At 39.5% G+C, this 18,611-nt stretch overlaps 1 protein-coding gene across 1 annotated transcript in view; it reads right to left on the bottom strand.

Annotated features, from left to right (window-relative positions):
• The window catches only part of LOC104126930 (TLE family member 1, transcriptional corepressor), a 71,180-nt gene that overhangs the window by 30,850 nt on the left and 21,719 nt on the right, over positions 1 to 18,611 (bottom strand). Inside the window, exon 5 of the mRNA XM_035895033.1 lies at positions 739 to 950. Coding sequence (XP_035750926.1) covers positions 739 to 950 — 212 coding nt within the window. The remainder of the gene's footprint in view (positions 1 to 738; positions 951 to 18,611) is intronic.

Below are 18,611 nucleotides of genomic sequence, written 5' to 3'. Positions count from 1 at the left end.
TGCTCCCGCAGTAACCAAGAAATGCACAGACAAGCCCGTTCAGACACAGAGGCAAGAACAGAAATAAAAAAGGGGGGAAAAAAAATTAGAACACAAGCCGTGAACAGTTTTAAAATGGCTTTTATTTATATAAGTCATTGCACATTCCTAATACAGTGATTTCCTGAAAATTACAGTATTTTGTAAACATGATTTACAGTTTAACCATACACAAAGCCTAGTTTTATTTCATGACAGAATAAATTATTTTCTTTTCAAAAATTAGTCAAGTGCAATTTTGCCCAATATTTAATTGAGTACTAGAATTTAAGCCTATGAAACTAAAGTAACAGATGCAATTATCTAAATCTTTTGTTTGAACACATTCACTTCAAAATTTAACTTCTCGTTCCCCCTACCTTCCCACCCACCCACTTAACAACATTACTTTCTTTGAAAAAATTACCCATTATGCATCTTAACAGTTTTTCACAATATGGTGCAGGCCACTGGTGTTACAACTAAGCATTTACCAGGATGTCAAAATGCCCTGTAAACTATAGAGCAGGTGACACCTAGCGATCCCCTTTTAAAATACTGAAAAATTCCAAGCTAAATTTTGCTTCAGTGGTATATATGCAGACATTTTTAAGTTTGCCAACAGTTTTTTCTTATTCTATATAACTTGAATTCTTTAGAGATGCACATAATTTGCAGCAATGCGCAAATTTGACAATGTCCTAATCAGGCCTGCCATGCCTCTCACCTCTGTGGTGTTCTGCATCGTGATGCTTCTTGTCATCTTTTATTGCCAAGTGAGACTGCCCACCCAAAGCACTAGAAAGGGCAAGAAGGCCAGCACTGCTTCCGAGTGGAGGGATTCCTGGAGGCTGAAGTCCTGATGGATGTGGCGTTAGAGGCACTGGAGGTCCATGGCCATGAGAGAGATGTTGAGCCTGCAACTGCTGCTGCTGTTCCCAGCAGTATCATCATCCCCAGAAGAACAATGCATAGCACATAGTTTGGGAAGGAGAAGGAAGAAGTTTGGTTAATTATTGAGAATCAACAGTGGATTTTTTCATTGTTTTGTTTGTGTTAAATCTAGCCTCTCCTCTTTGTCCCACCACACTATACATACTGCATTATATCATGCCGTCTGTGGACAGCTCAGCTCATGCCCCATAAAACAAAAAAGGCTAGCTGAATACTTGTTCTGCAGCCTGAGGAATAGGATCAACTACTACAGGCTGTTCTGGGCAGCTACTGCCTGTCACAGCATCACCAATGACAAATAAACAGCAGCAGCAGAATACCTTTCCCTTTCTATAGAAAGGAGTATCACGGCTCTGGGAAAAAAAAAAACAAATTTCACTGGCAAGACTGATTTAAATTCACCCCCTCCTCTCTTTCCACAATTTGGAAACAGTAAGTAGGTTTATATTTTGAATATTAAAACCCTAAAAGTCACTGCTCCATTTCATATTTAGTGCAGTTAAATTTATATTTTACCCTAGCCAAACTTTTGGAAAAAATATTATTCATGAATGAATAATGTGTTGAGGGACCAACTTTGAGCTTAAAATCCAGGTATTCCAGATATTATCAATACGGTCATGGAATTCCCAACATGAAACATGGTATTAATGAGTTAAAATACCTCCATCTGTTTCAAAAGCAGCTTGCAAGATCAGTATCATAATGAGTGGACTTACAACCCTGTAAGCAATCTGGTGAAGTAACCTGTAAGCAACTTCAGAAACAGAGTCCTTATAATGGAATTACTTCCCCATAGTTTGAATATTAAGATACTTTCTAGTTAAAGCTGTTATAGTTTTATTAATATTTTCCAAGTTCAGCTAACCATTTAATTTGTCCAAAATGCTCAGCACAGATTGATGTAGAAAATTAAGCTTCAAAACCATTTTTAGCTTAGTCATAGCTCTCCTTTAGTCTGCTACAGGTAAACAGATTTTCTGCCTCTTTCCTGCTTCCTTGTGCCTGGGCATATGAACAGAAGACAGAACAAACCTCTCCACCTTGGCCACGTGCCACCATCCCTCTGCTGAAGGTAGATACCATGAAAAAAGCTAGAGTACCATCCAATTCATGGGATCAAAGAGAAGACACATAAATAAATCTCTGAACAGGATGAGCTCAGCTAGACATGAGAGTTTGACCTGGTGAATGCTAGAGTCCTGTAAGAGCAGGCAAAATTGTTACAGTACTGCTGACAGCTACTGAAATCATATTAGACTAAAGCTCAAAAGATTTCACATATTATTCCAAAATAAATCAAAATAATAAAAAAATACTTTATCTGCTTCCATAAGTCCCAAGACTCGAGACAAACTGTCAACAACACTTGCGTAACATCTACTAGCACATGAATGACTTTATTTATTACTATTTAGATAATTACTGTGCCCCTACACTTTTATTTCTCATAATCGCATCCCAAGACATGCCTTGAGCTGTTTATAAACTTATGTAGACACAAGTGACTGACACTGAAGAACTCTGTGCTGGACCTTCTAATCTTTCACTTTTCTGCTGTCCCAACGGTAATGCAGCCATCATTTACTTATTTTTGATATATGGGACAATTCCTACAAATTACAACAATCCCTTTAGTCAATTCTATAAAGCCACAAGTTTACCAAATCTTTCTCACATGATGGATCAGGACGTGCTGCATAAAAAGCCTCTCTAGTCTTCACTGTAATACGTACATCTGATCATTATCCTTGCCAACTTTTCAGTATGTTTAAAAAGCAAGGTAAGCGAGAGGTAGTTCTTATTCTTCTATTTTAATGTGTTTACAACAACCCAAAAGGTAACATTTGAAGGACGCATTAAGAATTATTTTTATTTGAAGAAGTTAAAGCTGTAGACCACAAAATCAAGCAGCTATTGCTAGTGAAACTTCATTTAGCTGAAGACGTATCAGTAAGGAGTACTGTAAAGCCTGACAGGACTGAGACATTTGGGTTTTTTTTGTTTTTTGATCCAGCCCCAAAGAACAAGAGGACATCTCTTTTGTCACAGACCTTACCAAGACTTTAGTAGTTTTCAGCATATTTCCTCAAATCAGGAGATAACCCAATGTACTGGCAGGCTCCCTCAAAGAGATGGTACCTTAGTTGCTCCCTTCCTCGCTGACCACTTAAGCCAGGTCAGTCATCTGCACTCTAGCCATGAGACAGCATGCCTCTGCAGTGCTGTACTGCATTCATGGCATTGGTCTTACTCGTCCCCATCTGCACTATCACAATGGATTACCTAGGTGTGGTGTGCCATTGACTCTGCTCTACTCTGGTGCGGCCTCACCTAGAGTACTGCGTCCAGCTCTGGAGCCCTCAGCACAAGAAGGACATGGAACAGTTGGAGGGGGTCCAGAGGAGGGCTACTAAAATGATCTGAGGGCTGGAGCACCTATCCTATGAGGACAGGCTGAGAGAGTTGGGCTTGTTCAGCCTGGAGAAGAGAAGGCTGCGGGGAGACCTGATTGCGGCCTTTCAGTACCTAAAGGGGGTCTATAGGAAAGATGGGGAAAATCTTTTTAGCGCGGCCAGCTGTGACAGGACAAGGGGTAACAGTTTTAAACTAAACCAGGGTAGGTTTAGACTGGATATAAGGAAGAAATTCTTTACAATGAAGGTGGTGAAACACTGGAACAGGTTGCCTGGAGAGGTAGTGGAGGCCCCATCCCTGGAGGCATTCAAGGCCAGGTTGGACAGGGCTCTGAGCAGCCTGATCTAGTTAGCAGTGTCCCTGCTCACTGCAGGGGGGTTGGACTAGATGACCTCTAGGGGTCCCTTCCAACCCAAAACATTCTATGATTCTATGATCCCTTTCAAATTAGTTTTGTGGAAAAAACCTCCTCGCTCCTCCAACAGCAAACTCAAATTATTTTCTTTTGCAGTATGGGCATGGGAAGGTCAAAACAGGGAAATGAAGTTAAATTATTTCCATTCTTGCCCTTATCCCTTCAGGAAGCCTGTGAAGATGCCCTTTATTCATGCCTCTCTTGATCGGTTTAATTAGCAAACAAGTTAACGCACATGATTTCAGGAAGCATAGCTTAACATCCTTAGAAATCAAACTGTTAGGGACACATTACCTACAATTTCCCTGGCTCTGCTTGGTAGTCTACACACAGGGTATTTCGAAAGTCCCAGAAATGAGGAACAGATTAATCCCCTCTTAACAGGTTTTGAAGCTGGAAGCATGTGACGAGAAGGGCTATGTCCGGTTTCTCTGACAGGACTGCATAGGAACAGTGGGAAGCAATGCCCAGTGTAAGGTGTAGAATACGAGAGCTAAGTGGAAATGCATAACTTCGCATAACCTCTTAGCAGCTTTGCAAAATGGCTACTGAAGGTAGCAGAGGAAAATGGTACCTAAAGATGCTTAAATATTCAACTACGTGAAACAGACTTAAGACTGAAAATCTGATCATGGTCTTTTAGGAAACAAAGGTATATTGTGATTTAATGTTTATTATCTGAAGTTCACTGCTGTTTAAGACTGAAGTATATTGATTTACTGTTTATATATTACCTATTTGTAATAGGTTTAAGTACTCCCTAACACAAAGATAAAGATGATCCTTTCCAGAAGTTCGTGATCTTTTTATTTAAAAAAACTTAATTGTTAGAAGTATGTAGTATTCTCTTTCTAGAAGGGGAAAAGGAAATATATGCTGCACACAAAGGAAGAAACTGAAGACCAGGGAGATGGATAACAGCAGTGCTCACCAGATGTATTTAGTAACTAGACATTTGCCATAGTAGATCCTAGAAACAATTATGTTATGCATATAATCACTTTCCCGTCACTTCAAAGACACTAATGCCTGCTCTGTCACCTTTTAAGAGCTTAGCAGCAGTGAGATATAAAACGGAGTAAGTTGGCAGCGGTATCATGGTCTACTAGGCATGTTCATTAGCAGTTAATTAAAAACTAGACACCTGCCATAAGAAATCTGCTCAAAAAAGGATGAGTAACAGGTCTGCCTTACTACCAATTATTATCATTACTTGCAGAGCAAGGGCTGTGTCCACTTTCAGAAGGAAGTGGGAAGGTAAAGAAGAGTGCAATAATGCATACATAAGTGGCTGCACTGAGATAATTAGCCATAGTGATTTTAAAAGCATCAGTAGTCCACCCACCATTTTGTTGCAAAAACGTAAGTTCTTATAATTGCAAAGGGAGAAAAGGAATGGCAAATTCAGCTTACAGTACTGTCAAGATATAGGTTAGGTTTTACTGCCTCCAATTTGTTTCCAAGTATTGCCCAGACCACAAAGACCCAAAAATCAACATATGAAAAACAATACAGCACTTGCTTCTCTGAGAAAGCACCTCATAACAATTTTAGAGGCAGTACGGTTTTTCATCTCCAACATCCTTGGCAAGTTCCAGCTATAAAGAATTCTTTAACTAGGACTTAAAATTTGGAATTAATTTTCAATCTCTGCCAGAGACTTCCAGAGACAGAGTTATTAGTAAGTCTTTGTGAAACAGATTTCCTATACATAAACAATGACTCAACTCCTTTAGGCTCCTTGCTTATCATACTAGAGCATGACCTCCTACAATCCCACTTCCCACATTAAAGTAGCTCTGTTGAGGTCACAAACACCCATGGCTTAATTAAAAATGTAGTTCTGAATTCATAGTGTTAAATAGTTAGAGCGCTCTTCTGACCTTAAACAGATGTGTGGTGTACTATTCAGTACCTCCTGAAAGGACTGAATTAAAAATTCAGATATGATTGTACATCAACAGTGGAAAAAAGGTCATACCTGGTCCCAAACTACAATAGCTGTCTTCTCTTGTGCCCTTCTAAATAAACACCTGAGGGTAGAAAAATCCTTACCAGCCTTAGCACCAGTATTACTGTCAACAGATACCCCCAGGCATAATAAAAGTGTTCTGAAAACATACCTGGCAAGCACAAGAGTCATTTAGAGACCTAAAATGTAAAGGGCAGTTTTTCATGTCAACTTCTGTGAAACTGAAGAAATGTGATTTTGTTAAACACAAGCAGGCAGAAAGACATGACAGAATAACATGTATTACTGAATTCAATTTCATTGTCATATTCTCTCCCTTCCCAAAGGGAAATCTTCAGATTTTTTATTTGCTTGCTTAAGTAGCAGAAGGAAGTGAGAGCCTGTATCAAATGTCTATAGCCAATGAACATATGAGAGCCACTGTGTGAGCACATACAGCTAGCCAGCTAAGCAATAACTTTCTCCCTCACTGTTCAGAAATATTCTTAAAACCAACATTGCAAATGTAACCTTCCAAAAAAGGAAATAACTCGAGATTATGCTCCTGTCAGATCCAGTCTTCTCCCTCATTCTAAAAAAACCACAAACCCTGCACACACCACCCACACCACCAACAGTCAAATCTAGCAGGAGTAAACTCATCAGACAGTCTAAGCCATTAATTTCATTAACACCTGTATTTAAGTTTGTGTAGGTACTTTCAAACGAGTATTTCAGCTACAGGGAAGAATATAGTGCAGGATGACAAACAACCTTCTTTAAGAGTATATCCACATTCTTCTACAATGGAGTGATTGCATCAGTGGACATGGGAAGAGCTACAAATATCGTCCTACCTAGATTTATGGAAGGCCTTTGATACGGTTCCTAACAACAGTCTTGCCACTTAATTGGAGACATACAGGGTTGATGGACAGACTGTTAGTTGGATAAGGAACTGGATGGATGACTGCATCCAATGGATCAATGAGGCTCAGCCCAAAGAGCCAATGGCTCAATACGCCTATGGAAACCAGTAACTAGTGGTGTCCCACAAGGGTCCATAATGGCATCAACACTATTCAATATCTTCATCAATGACGTAGCTAGTGAGATTGAGTGCACCCTCAGCAAGTTTGCAGATGACACCAAGCTGAGTGGTGCAGTCGATTTGCTAGAGGGAAGGGATACCATCCAAAGGGACCTTGAGATGCTTGAGGTTTAGGCTTGTGTGAAGTTCACCAAGTTCAACAAGGCCAAGTGCAAGGTCCTGCACCTGAGTCAGGACAACCAGCAATATCTGTACAGATGGAGAAATGAAGGAATTGAGATTAGTCCTGTAGAGAACTTGGGAATACTGGTGGGTGAGAAATTGGGTATGAGCCCACAATGTGTGCTCGCAGTCCAGAAAGCCAATCATTTCCTGGGATGCATTAAAATAAGTGTGGCCAGTAGGTTGAGGGAGGCGATTTTGTCCCTCTGCTCCATTCTCATGAGACCCTGTGGGGAGCACTGCATCCAGCTCTGGGATCCACAGTACAAGAAAGGCATGGACCTGTTAAAGCAGGTCCAGAGATGGGCTACAAAAATGATCAGAGGGCTGGAACACCTCTCCTATGAGGAAAGACTGAGAGAGTTGGGGTTGTTCAGCCTGGAGAAGAAAAGGCTCTGGGCACACCTTACTGTGGCCTTTCAATATATAAAGTGGGCCTATAAGAAAGATGGAATAAGACTCTTTACCAAGCCCTGTAATGACAGGACAAGGAGCAAGTTTCAAACTGAAGAGGGTAGGTTTAAATTGGACATAAGGAAGAAATTTTTTATGATGGGGGTGTTGAGACACTGGAAGAGGTTGCCCAGAGAAACTGTGTATGCCCCATCCCTGGAAGCGTTCAAGGTCAGGCTGGACAGAGCTTTGAGCAACCTGATGTAGTAAAAGATGTCCCTGCCCATGGCAGGGGAGTTGGACTTGATCTCTGAAGGTCTCTTCCAGTCCTAACCATTCTACCATTCTATATAGGTGAACAGACTGATGTATGAGCTACCCAATATAGTATAGTACATGAGCTACTCCATTTTCTAACTTCACTTCAGCAGCAGAAGCTATGTTTCCTCTTTATTGCTTTTAGATGTTTCTTTTTTCTTGATAATAACACCACTAGACAGACTAATCACAAAAGTGCCTTAGCAGTCCCTGCAAGACACTTCCTCCTAACCTACTTGAACCCTAATCTTCAGTATCATAGCAGCAATCTGCAAAACTAATCTCCTAGGTTGTTTTCTTTTGCTGATGACACAAAACTGGGAGGAGTGGCTGATACACCAGATGGCTGTTACCATTCACAGGGACCACAACAGGCTTTATAAGTGGGCTGACAAGAATCTCACGATGTTCAACAAGGAGAAGTGCAAAGTTCTGCACCAAGAGGAACAATCCTATGCACCTATATGTGCTGGGGGCCACCCAGCTGGGAAACAACTTTGCAGAGAAGGACCTGGGAGTCTTGGAAGACACCAAGTTGAACATGAGCCAGCAATGTGCCTTTATGGCAAAGCAGGTGAATGGCATCCTTGGCTGCATTAGACAAGTATTGCTAGCAGGTCGAGGGAGGTGATCCTTCCTCTCATCACTGTTGAGGCCATACCTGGAACCCTGTGTCCAGTTCTGAGCTTCCCAGTACAAGAAAGACATGGACATACTGGAAAGCATCCAACAGTGGGCCTAGAGAAGACTAAACAGTCCCAGCTCTCTCAGCCTGTCCTCATATGGAAGATGCTCCAGTCCCTTATTGATCTTTGTGGTCCATGGCTGGATGGCCTAACAATAGGGCAAGAGGCAATGGGCACGAACTGAAACATGGGAGGTTCCTCCTGAACATCAGAAAACACTTTTTTTTTTTTTACTGTGATGGTGATGGAGCACTGACGTAAGTTACCCAGGGAGGTTGTGAAGTTCCCATCCTTGGAGATATTCAGAAGCCATACATGGTCCTGCACAACTTGCTCCAGGTAGTCCTGCTTGAGCAGGAAGGAGGAGGGTAGACCAGATGACCTCCAGAGGTCCCTTCTAACCTCAGGCATTCTGTGATTCTGCAATTCTTATTGCTTACTGTTTTCTCCCTGTTTAAACATGTTTTAGAAAAATTAGAGTAATCTACTAGTATCATTGCTTAATTTTCTAATTCCTTTGAAACATCTGTGTTTATTTTGGTTCATTTGGTTTCCTTACTTCCTCTTGTTCTAAATGCTTAGATTTTATTCTGACAGATAGGAAGCCACACTATACCACAGTAAACAAACTTGAAAGTGCCCACCACTGCATCTCTACCTAGTGAGTCGAGAATGGAGCCTTTGTAGTTTTGTAGAAGTTATTTGAAAACTACCCGTTATGTGAACAAGCCACAGTGCCTTAGGTGCAGGAAGAGAATGTCCCTTCAGAACAAAGAAACAGTGTCTTCAGCAAGCATCTTCCATCTATAAACCATGTGGAATGTCAATGCACTACAGAGATTTAAGTCCACAGAAGGACAGTATTGGCAAAAGCTATCCAAAGCCATATATTTCATACACACAAAGTCTGTGTGGCAGTGGCACGATTATTTAAAGACCCAGCTGTCTCATGGGAAAAATCCCGTTACTTTTTTGTGCTGTATTACAGAAGATGCATAGAATAGCATCTTTGGGTCTTACCATTTACTTTCAACTCCCACCAAAAAGAAAAAAAAAAAATCAAATGTTTTACTGTGTAGAGAATTGATGTCAGAAAGCAAATATCATAGTCAGAAAGATGATGAAAAGTTATCTTAAGTTTATTCTTTGTTATAATTTTCTACTGTGGGTATCTGCTTTAAATTGATGTTAAATTTCTGAACAGAAGGGTCTTCAAAGTTTTTAACAGTTCCTGTTCCCACTTGTTCAAACACCACAAACCACACTAATAAGTCTCAATTGCACATCACCTTTTTTTAAGCAGTAAGGGGTTGCATAAATTGCCTCACATAAACCAGAAAAGTGATGCTATACTGGGATAAAAGCAGCTTCCCCTCCCCCACAACAGTCCTTTTCTCACAAATTAACTTCATCTCTAAGGTAAGTGAAATAAGGCTGAGAAGTTGTATTTCACTGCTCCGCTGATACAGCAATTACAAGAACACTAACAAACTAAGCCCTTCTGCCACATTATCTATTAAAAAAAAAAATCAGACACAAGACCCTCAGCATGTCCAAAGTACTCCATGAAGCTACTGAAAAACAACATGAAGCTTATGGTTCTCAATTACAGTCTTTACCCGTTTTCCTTCCTTAACTTCTTTTCTACTTGGCCACTTGATTCCCTCCTCCCTGTGTTACTTTCCTCCTTTTCAGAATTCACTTTCACTCCTCTGCTATGGGATCCTCCTTTAGGAACCAAGTCTTGCCTCTTCTTTGTTCTTCAGAAAACTCAAAACAGGAAAATCAATGCTGATTTCAACTGGCACATGAAGATCAAAAAGACCACTTCATGCTCTGGTGCTCTCACAACACTTTTACACTGATGCATACCTGTTTCACTGTAAAATGTATTTCTTTCACAGATTTATCCTACACACTTTTGCCATAGAATACTAAACCTGGCCAGCTCTAGAGTCTGGTTTGTTTTTTTTTTTCTTCTCCTTGCATTAAACACTACATTCTTTAATCGTGCTAAAGTATGGAAAGTTAGCAGAAACACTTGAAAACATAATTCCTCATATACTTGCTCTGTAAGGCTAGTTGTTCTTCTCTATCTAAAGAAAATAAAAACTAGTTTCAGTCATGAAGCTCCCACACTAACTCATCTGAAAAAAATACGTATTTATTCATTGGCCATGTAGTTCAAGAGAAAAATGATTCCACAGAAAAATTACAGTACAGAAAGAACACGGATTCTAATGTGGGGCCAGCAAACCACCAGTACACATGGGTCACCTCCAAAGAGCCCACAGAAGGCAAATGAGACAGCCAACAAGGGTCAAAGCAGTTATACCAAAGCCTACATCTACCTAGCAAAACTCTAAATTCAATTTTTCACTATTACAACAGGAAAATTTTTCTGAGAGCCCCTTAAAAATCCTTAACATAAAAATACTAAATACATTCTTTAGCTTGTATTTTAGGGTATGTTCTGTATTTCATGAGGATTTTTGTTTTTAATTAGGAAAATGAAGTCTCTCAACACAAGAAAGGCTTGGGTTGCTATCAATTTGAATTACATAGCCAGTACAAGCCTACCTACAAGTACACACACAGTACTTTTGTTGAATCACAAGATCCCATTTTTAAATTTTAATAGTGTAGTTAGCTTTACACCTATAGAACCAAGAAACAGATCTTCAGTGCTCCCCAATTTAATTCAGATAGCAAATATAAAAATAATTTCCAAGGGTAGCTTATTAACCATTGATTAGTTCCCACATTGCCATTACAGATGGCAGACTATCTTTTCCTTAGCGCTATGCAGAGCAGCAGCTCTAACCTTTGCTGTGCCTTTCTGTCTCACTTTAAACACCTAGGTTACTCTGCCCTTCCTTCTAGCATTTTGGAGGGCAAGCCCAAGCATGAGAATTAGAAAGATAAAGAGATATTACACTTCAGGGCTCTTCAAAAAAAAAGATTACTCTTTTAAACAGTAATGACATATGCAGGTGGCCTCACGCAAATGATTTGTCACCACACCCAGTGAATGAGCACATCAGTTGTTTTTCCACTGAAGTGATCGGCAATTAACTATTTAAGAAAAGTTTAGTGATAATTGTTAAATGGCAAGATTTTTAACATCCCATTGACATAGAGGGAATAATTATATAGTACTGCCAGAATGACTGGCACTTTCACAGGAGTAAATCTGCACTTGCAGCCTAGCTACGCTGTGGAGCCTCTGCGGACTGTCCCATGCCAGCAGAGCCCTGCAGCGAGGATGCAGGATATTGCCAGCAGATGGAATTCTTCCAGTTCAGCGACATCTTCTCCCCAAGGTGCATTAGCACTCCACTGGTGTAGCTGCATCCACAGAAGGGCTTTTGCAACAGGAGAGAAGGTTTTTCTTCCCTCCTCCATGCTTTTAGGCACTGTAAGTCAACCTAAAACCTAGTAGCTTGCTACCAAGTACAGACTTACTGAAGCATGACTAGTGCTTGTATCAGCGGCTATGCTGGCAACACAAGCAGCCCACGAACTAAAGAAGCCCTTTTGCTAGCATATCCTTATATGTATATACACATATAAAATGTTATAGGTCACACATATACAATGATATATTTCATATCATTAATATACAATACATACACTGTATGTTATATATTACACATAATATTATGTATATATTACATATATAATGATTGTAAAAGTTCTTCTGTGTGTTGGTATATATAGCTTTTTCATTGATAGCTATTCTTCTAAAAGTATGTATTACAGGGCTGGCTTAAGAATAGTTTCTGTCTCAAACAGTTTATAGCAAAAAAAAAGATACAGAAACAAGACAGAAGAGCAAGTTCTAAGAGTCCTTGTTTTAACGGTTTGTTGTTTGTTTGTTTCTTCTCCTTAGTTTAAATAATGTTTGCTGTTTATTTCCTCAGGCTAAACTCTGAAGAAATAAGGGACAAACAGCAAAGCTGAATTTGTACTGGAGCAAAAAGACTCCGCAACAATGGAGGAACCAGAGAAGCCCTTACAAAGGATAGATGCCACAGGGCAGGAGGGAGTGGAGGGGTAGAGTCAGAGTTAAAACGGAAAAAATGATCCTTGCACAGGAAAGCATGTCTTCACCAAAGGACTTGCCAGACTCTAAAGGAAAGTAACAAATTCAAAACCACATTCTAAAAACCACAGAAGACGACCTTAGGTTCTCTTGGTCCAGACAAACAAAGGCTGGTTTTCTGAAACCAGTTACATTTTTCTGATCACTGTCATTGTAAGTCAGTTTGAGAACAAAGCTCTTCTTTAATTTTAGACAAGTACATATTGCTTTCTCTAAAGACTCAGATGCAAACCTTAAGTCTCTAGAATGAAGCTGTCAGCACACATTGCTTCTGGTTTGCAGAAACTGCCAGCACAATTTTTTCTGGGGCAACCATAAATTCCTGCTATTACTCACCTTCTAACCTCAAATCTATGTATTTGCCTTTTTAGCTACTGTTAGCATGTTGCTACCATCCAACAACACTTCAAAAGCATGCTCCTGCTGCCATAGCAGCCAAAAACAACTAGTTCAAGCATGCACCAATTTGGAAATGACTTAAAGATATTACTCTAGGGGGTTTTATTACTGACATATGATTATCTTAAAAAGTATTTATTTTCCTTCCAGGCTCTTTTAGTCTCCAGAAATTTTAATCTTGCTGAACATGAAGATAGTAATAATGGAGTAGAAAGGCTTTCTGGTAAATTAAAATCCAGAAGTTAAATACAGTATTTTAAATTATGCTCATCACACTTTTATCCCAGCTACTACTAAATATAAAAACATTTCAGAGATACCAAATAATGAAAAATATGACAGGCATGAGAAAAGCATTACATCGATCTTTATTTACTGTTCCAACCCACGGACCAGATCCTTGGAAATTTCCTGTAACGATTTCCACTACCAAATGACAATCACTTCTGAATATGCATTTAAGCTAATGCACTTCTGCTAATCCTTGTTTTTACTACCTCGGTACTGCTGCTTGTAAGTATTTAAAGAGCTACAGTTAAACAGCACATTTAAAAACAGTACTGTACGTTCTCAAGAAGTTGTTATACAAGGCAGCAAACTTGGTAGTTCAGCAAGTACTATGAAAAAAGAAAAAATAATGAAGTTACCAGATACCAGAATATCTGCAGGTATCAGATACCAACTCTTCAGCATATGAAGAGTTACAGCAAACTGCTGTACAAACTGTGTCTTTGCCTTTAATATTTCCTAAAGTTATCCTAAATGCCTATGCTAGTCTCTCTCTGTGCAAGAACAAGGAAAGCAAGCTTCTCTCTCCCTTCTCTTCCAGTCCTCTCCCACAGCCCCATCTTGACAGTCTGCCTCGCTCTTCCCCCATGAAAAACATAGTGGATTGCGGTTTTCTTGCACATTTCCAATGTTTCATATTTACAGTACTTGTGTCCCCCTGTATCTTCCTCCAGCCCCTCTGCATCTATCTCTGCACTTCCTACTCGCACTGACTCCATCTTGGTCAGTCACCCAGTTACAGGTGTATTTTGCCTGTGTGGTCCACACCACTCTCATCAGCACACTGACAGTTCACCTCAGTGTATCAGTGTTTGCTTCCCAAAACTAGACCTTAGTTCCTTTTGGATCTGTATGCTTCATTCTGTGCACTTCTCTCTCCTACCACAAAGTAGTCCAACTTAGAGCCCTACATCATTCAACACAAACTCCCAACTTCCTGTGTTTCCACTCATGTTACAGGACAACCCCATGACTGTGCTTTGCTTCATCAACTAACTTGATTTCACATTTCTGCATTTGATTTCACCTAATGTGCCAACCGATTCATTCTTCCCATCCAACTCCTTCCTCTTCCAAACCTACCATACCTCAGACTTCCCTCAAGAGAAGCACTGAAGGTCACATCACATTTTTATCTCAGTTTACTGAGTCTTCAGCTACTCCAATTCCCCCACTTGTCTCACTTCAAGCATGAATGCAAAGCAGACATTTGTAAGAGAGAAACTGAAGACATGAGCATACCTTCTTCTCTCCTTTTGCTTCCTTGATAAGTCAGGGAAAAAGTGGATAATAGTCACAAAAACAATCTTCAAACATGGAAAGCTATTCTGCCTACATATGCTTTAATCAAGAGAGGTGCTTTGAATCACTCCCTAGAAGAAGTAATCCTTTAATTAATTATTAATTAAATTAAATATTCTACCCTTCTGTGCCAATAACTTTTATATATACACATATTCCTCTGCCTCAACCACCTTCAAAAACAAACCTACCCCTAACACCCATTTTGTCTTTCTGGTAGCCCTGCCACATTCTCTTTATTAAAGCTCACTGCGCACACTTTCTCTAAATCCTTGCCATAAACTGTACTATTCCAGCACTTTTACCCAACTTTAGTCCTTTTCATTCCACAAAACTGTTCCTTCCAAACCAGTCTGTTTAACAGAACTATTTGGAGTCAAGTTCAAAAAAAGAAGGAACAATATCTTCTAGCCTATCAATCTCCTCTGCTTCTATCTACCTAACCCTTCCTGAAACCACATTCTCCATTGACTTTTCTTGTCTTCTGTTTTACATAGGTTTTTCTAATCCTACAGGTCCCCTCTGCACCTCTCCTGCTGCAAAACAGACCAACTTTCAGCTCTACACCCATTCAGCATGCACATCCCATATCCCCCATATCTGCTCGGTAGACAGTAATCTAGCAAGTGGTACCAACTCACTGGTGGTACCTCATCAGAATCTACCTTCTCTCTGCATTTGAATTTGCAGCTGTGTATCTTCAGGTTTGAGATCTAGCTAACCACATTTTTCCATCCATCTCCCTTTCACTCCTTTCTTGAAAGCTGTTAAGCATCACAAATTTGTAATGATATTCTTGGTCTCACCTTTGACTTTTAGCTTAGATATTGGGTCTAGATGAGAGAGGCACCTAAAGATATTTTGTTTTTCTTTTTGGACAAGATCAAAGATGCAGCTTTTTCTAACCACCCACGTGTGAAACCTTGCAAGATAAGGGAGGTCTGACCTGAAACTCAATTACATTTGACTTTTGGGTGCAATTTTCCCCTCTTCAGAATGACTGAGAACATCTCCAGGAAATTACTGTCTCATTTAGACACTACCCTCCTCTACATTGCTGCTCTAAGGTTCTCCATTTCCCCATCAGTCCAGACTGCATGGAGTGGAGGGGAGGAGGATGGTGTCAAGTGTAAAACAAGTTTGGTTAACGCTTTATATTTGTTCACATTTTTACACACCTTCTCCCAGGTTTTCTGTTTTGAGTAGGACAAACTACCAATACACATCAACAATGCTTTCTTATTTTTTCTCAAAACTCAGTGGCACTAACAATAAAAATCTGACTATTAATTGGGGATTGGTATTTTGAGAATACCAGTTGTAATGCTGACAAACACCTTCTTCCTTCGCTATGTATTTTAAACTTAATTTACAAGTCTGGAGCCTCTGCATTCTAAAAGCACCTGTCGTAACAGAATCTTAGCATGTAACTAAGGTTTCTATGTATTTTTATAAAAGCAAAATACAAAGAATAACCCAGGACGTTGTCCCACAATTCTTATTGCCAGAGTTTGGTAATTTAGACTTGGGATTAGCTAGTTTGTTAAAAGTGAGGACAGTGTCTTGTGCTCACTGGATCTCATTCTATTTAATTTAAAAGAACTAGGCAATTTCCCCTCCCTCAGCACATAATGCAGATCATGGCTGAGGAGGATCTAAAGTAATGCTACAGCTGCTTAGCTCTTCCCTTGCACTAAGTTCTGCATTCATTTCTGCTCTAGTCTGTATTTCTATTTTATAATGAAACATACAGCCTGTTATTTATAGGCTTTCTAAGGATTAACTACACACTCATAAGAATAAACCCTCAAGAGGTTAACCTCATCCTCTTAAGCTTCACACACTACAATCCCAGAGATAGCTGGCAACCACAGCCAAGAGAGAAAAAATAATCCCACATCTTGCTAATCCTTTAGCCAATCACCTCACGCAACAGTGGAGAGGCCTCTCAGAGACCTACAACTCAATCTGTCTCAAGAGTACTGTCAATCCAAAAGATACATATTTCACAGAACTATTAGCAACCCACCTCAAAAGGCAAAATAAGACATACCTGGCTGCTCACTGGTACAATGAAGTCGTGCATCTAAAATGTAATGCTAAAAAAGATTCTAGTTTACTGATTATATTTCCCACATATATTTGCATATTCTACTTCTAAAAACTACCTATTTGTTAATTTGAAAGTAAATCTCTAAGAAATTTTGCAATGTTTACATCTAGATAGACCAATGCTACTGTCCTTTATAGTTCCTAAAATGAACTTTAAGTACCTTTGATTTTCCAGCCAGATCATATCTTTCTCAAAAAAAAAAAAAACCACCACAGAAAACACCAACACCTTCAAGTTAAACCATGATAATCTAATTCTTTCGTACCATGATCTGGATTCTTTATTAACCCCAAGCACCCATGGCTGCAAGCAGTGCCAAGGAGTTTACGGGTACACTTACCTTTTAAATCAAAGGTTTCTGTTTTATTATCTACCTAGCAAAATTGCTGCTTCATTCAGCTTTAATATAACAAATATTAAATGGTGCCATTTAAAAAAAATGGCAAGGAGGTTGTTTAGCCACACTGCTACCCTGTGGCTGGAAGTTAAAGCCTTCAAGAACATGCAGGAAAAGTGTAAGACCAGAGGTATGACCGTTAATAACAAAATATCATCCACAAGTAAGAATGTTTAATGAACAGAGAGGATTAGCATTGCTTACAAGCTCACTGAGTCCAGCTATATTACTTTTTTTTAAAAAAAGGTGTCAATTCATTCATTCTCTTTTTGTACATCCTTAATACACACAAATTTCAAAGCCTGGCTTTTGACTTCATAGGTAATTCTCTGAAAAATCTGTCCCATGATACTACAAATCGCTATGCTCACAGTCTCTCCTATAATAGGCTTCCACCTTTTCAACTGGAAATAAAAAAAAACCAAACCCACAAAATATAGTTCAAGATCATCTTGTATTTCAAAAAGTTGTTCCCTCTAATTAATGGCTTAAGTTCCCTTCCAGAATTCACGTAAGGCCCAGCCGCAACAGGAATTGCTCTAACTCAGGCAAGCCAACTGGGAAACTCTTGAATCATCCAGCATCAACAAACAATGGCCCGTAAAGAGGAAAAGGAAGAAGGGGAAAAAAGTCAAGCCCCAACAAAAATGCAGATTTCATCTAATCAAGAGAAACTACACAAGTGAGCATCAGCTAGGAAAAGTAAACTTTCCCTCTATCGTCAGAATTTATTGTACGTAAGTATCCCTGGTAGTATGATTGCCAGAGGCTACTCGATTGCATCTTCTACTGTTGCAGACTGCTTCAGCCTAATTGCATTCTGAAAATTGGGTTTCATGATCTTTCATGCTCATAATAGACGTCTAAACTGTTAAATTACTATTTCTTTTCTTATCTTGAAAGACATTGCACTTTAACAGTATGGCCCTTCCATTGTTCTTTACACTAAGTCAGGTCCCTGAACAATACTGACAGCTGCTATCAAACTGGGCTGTGCTCACTCTCAGTGCAGCTGCCGCTTGTAGGAACAGACAGGCTTCTGATGTGTCCTCCCCTCTGGGGAGAGGGCTTGACATGCTGCGTGCTCAGTGAGGGGTAGCAAAGGTCCACTGAATTGTCAACCCAATTTTATGCTATTCAGGTTTTCCAGGATGCACACCGTCCCTTTCAAACACAATCAAGCATATGTCAGAGCAAGAAACTTACTGTGCGGCACAAGATAATTATTGATCACATAAGACTGTAAAAGATCACTATGACATACATCTAATTTCAGCATTATGTATATGCATGCATCTACACGGTCAAAGAAATTTTGTGCCCAACATGTTCATTTCTTCATTCACAGTTTTGGATTTGTATGGCATCATTCAGAAGTCTTTCAGAAGACACAAGAAAGTATCTCTTCTGATGAATCTTAGGTATTTTTAAAAAGAAAGAAGGTGGAGGTTTCTATTCTTGCTTCCAAAGAGCTTCTCCCAGCCACAAAAAAAGTTCTTAATTGTATGTGGTACTTGTATATATATTGCTTTTAAAAGACTATATGGTCTAGACTTTAAAAAAGAGGTACATAACATGCTT

The sequence above is a fragment of the Egretta garzetta genome, unplaced genomic scaffold, assembly GCF_000687185.1.
Source record: "Egretta garzetta isolate BGI_Z169 unplaced genomic scaffold, ASM68718v1 scaffold715, whole genome shotgun sequence".
NCBI lineage: Eukaryota > Metazoa > Chordata > Aves > Pelecaniformes > Ardeidae > Egretta > Egretta garzetta.
Note: the sequence above shows the minus strand (reverse complement) of the source record. Positions and strands in the feature narration are given on the sequence as shown.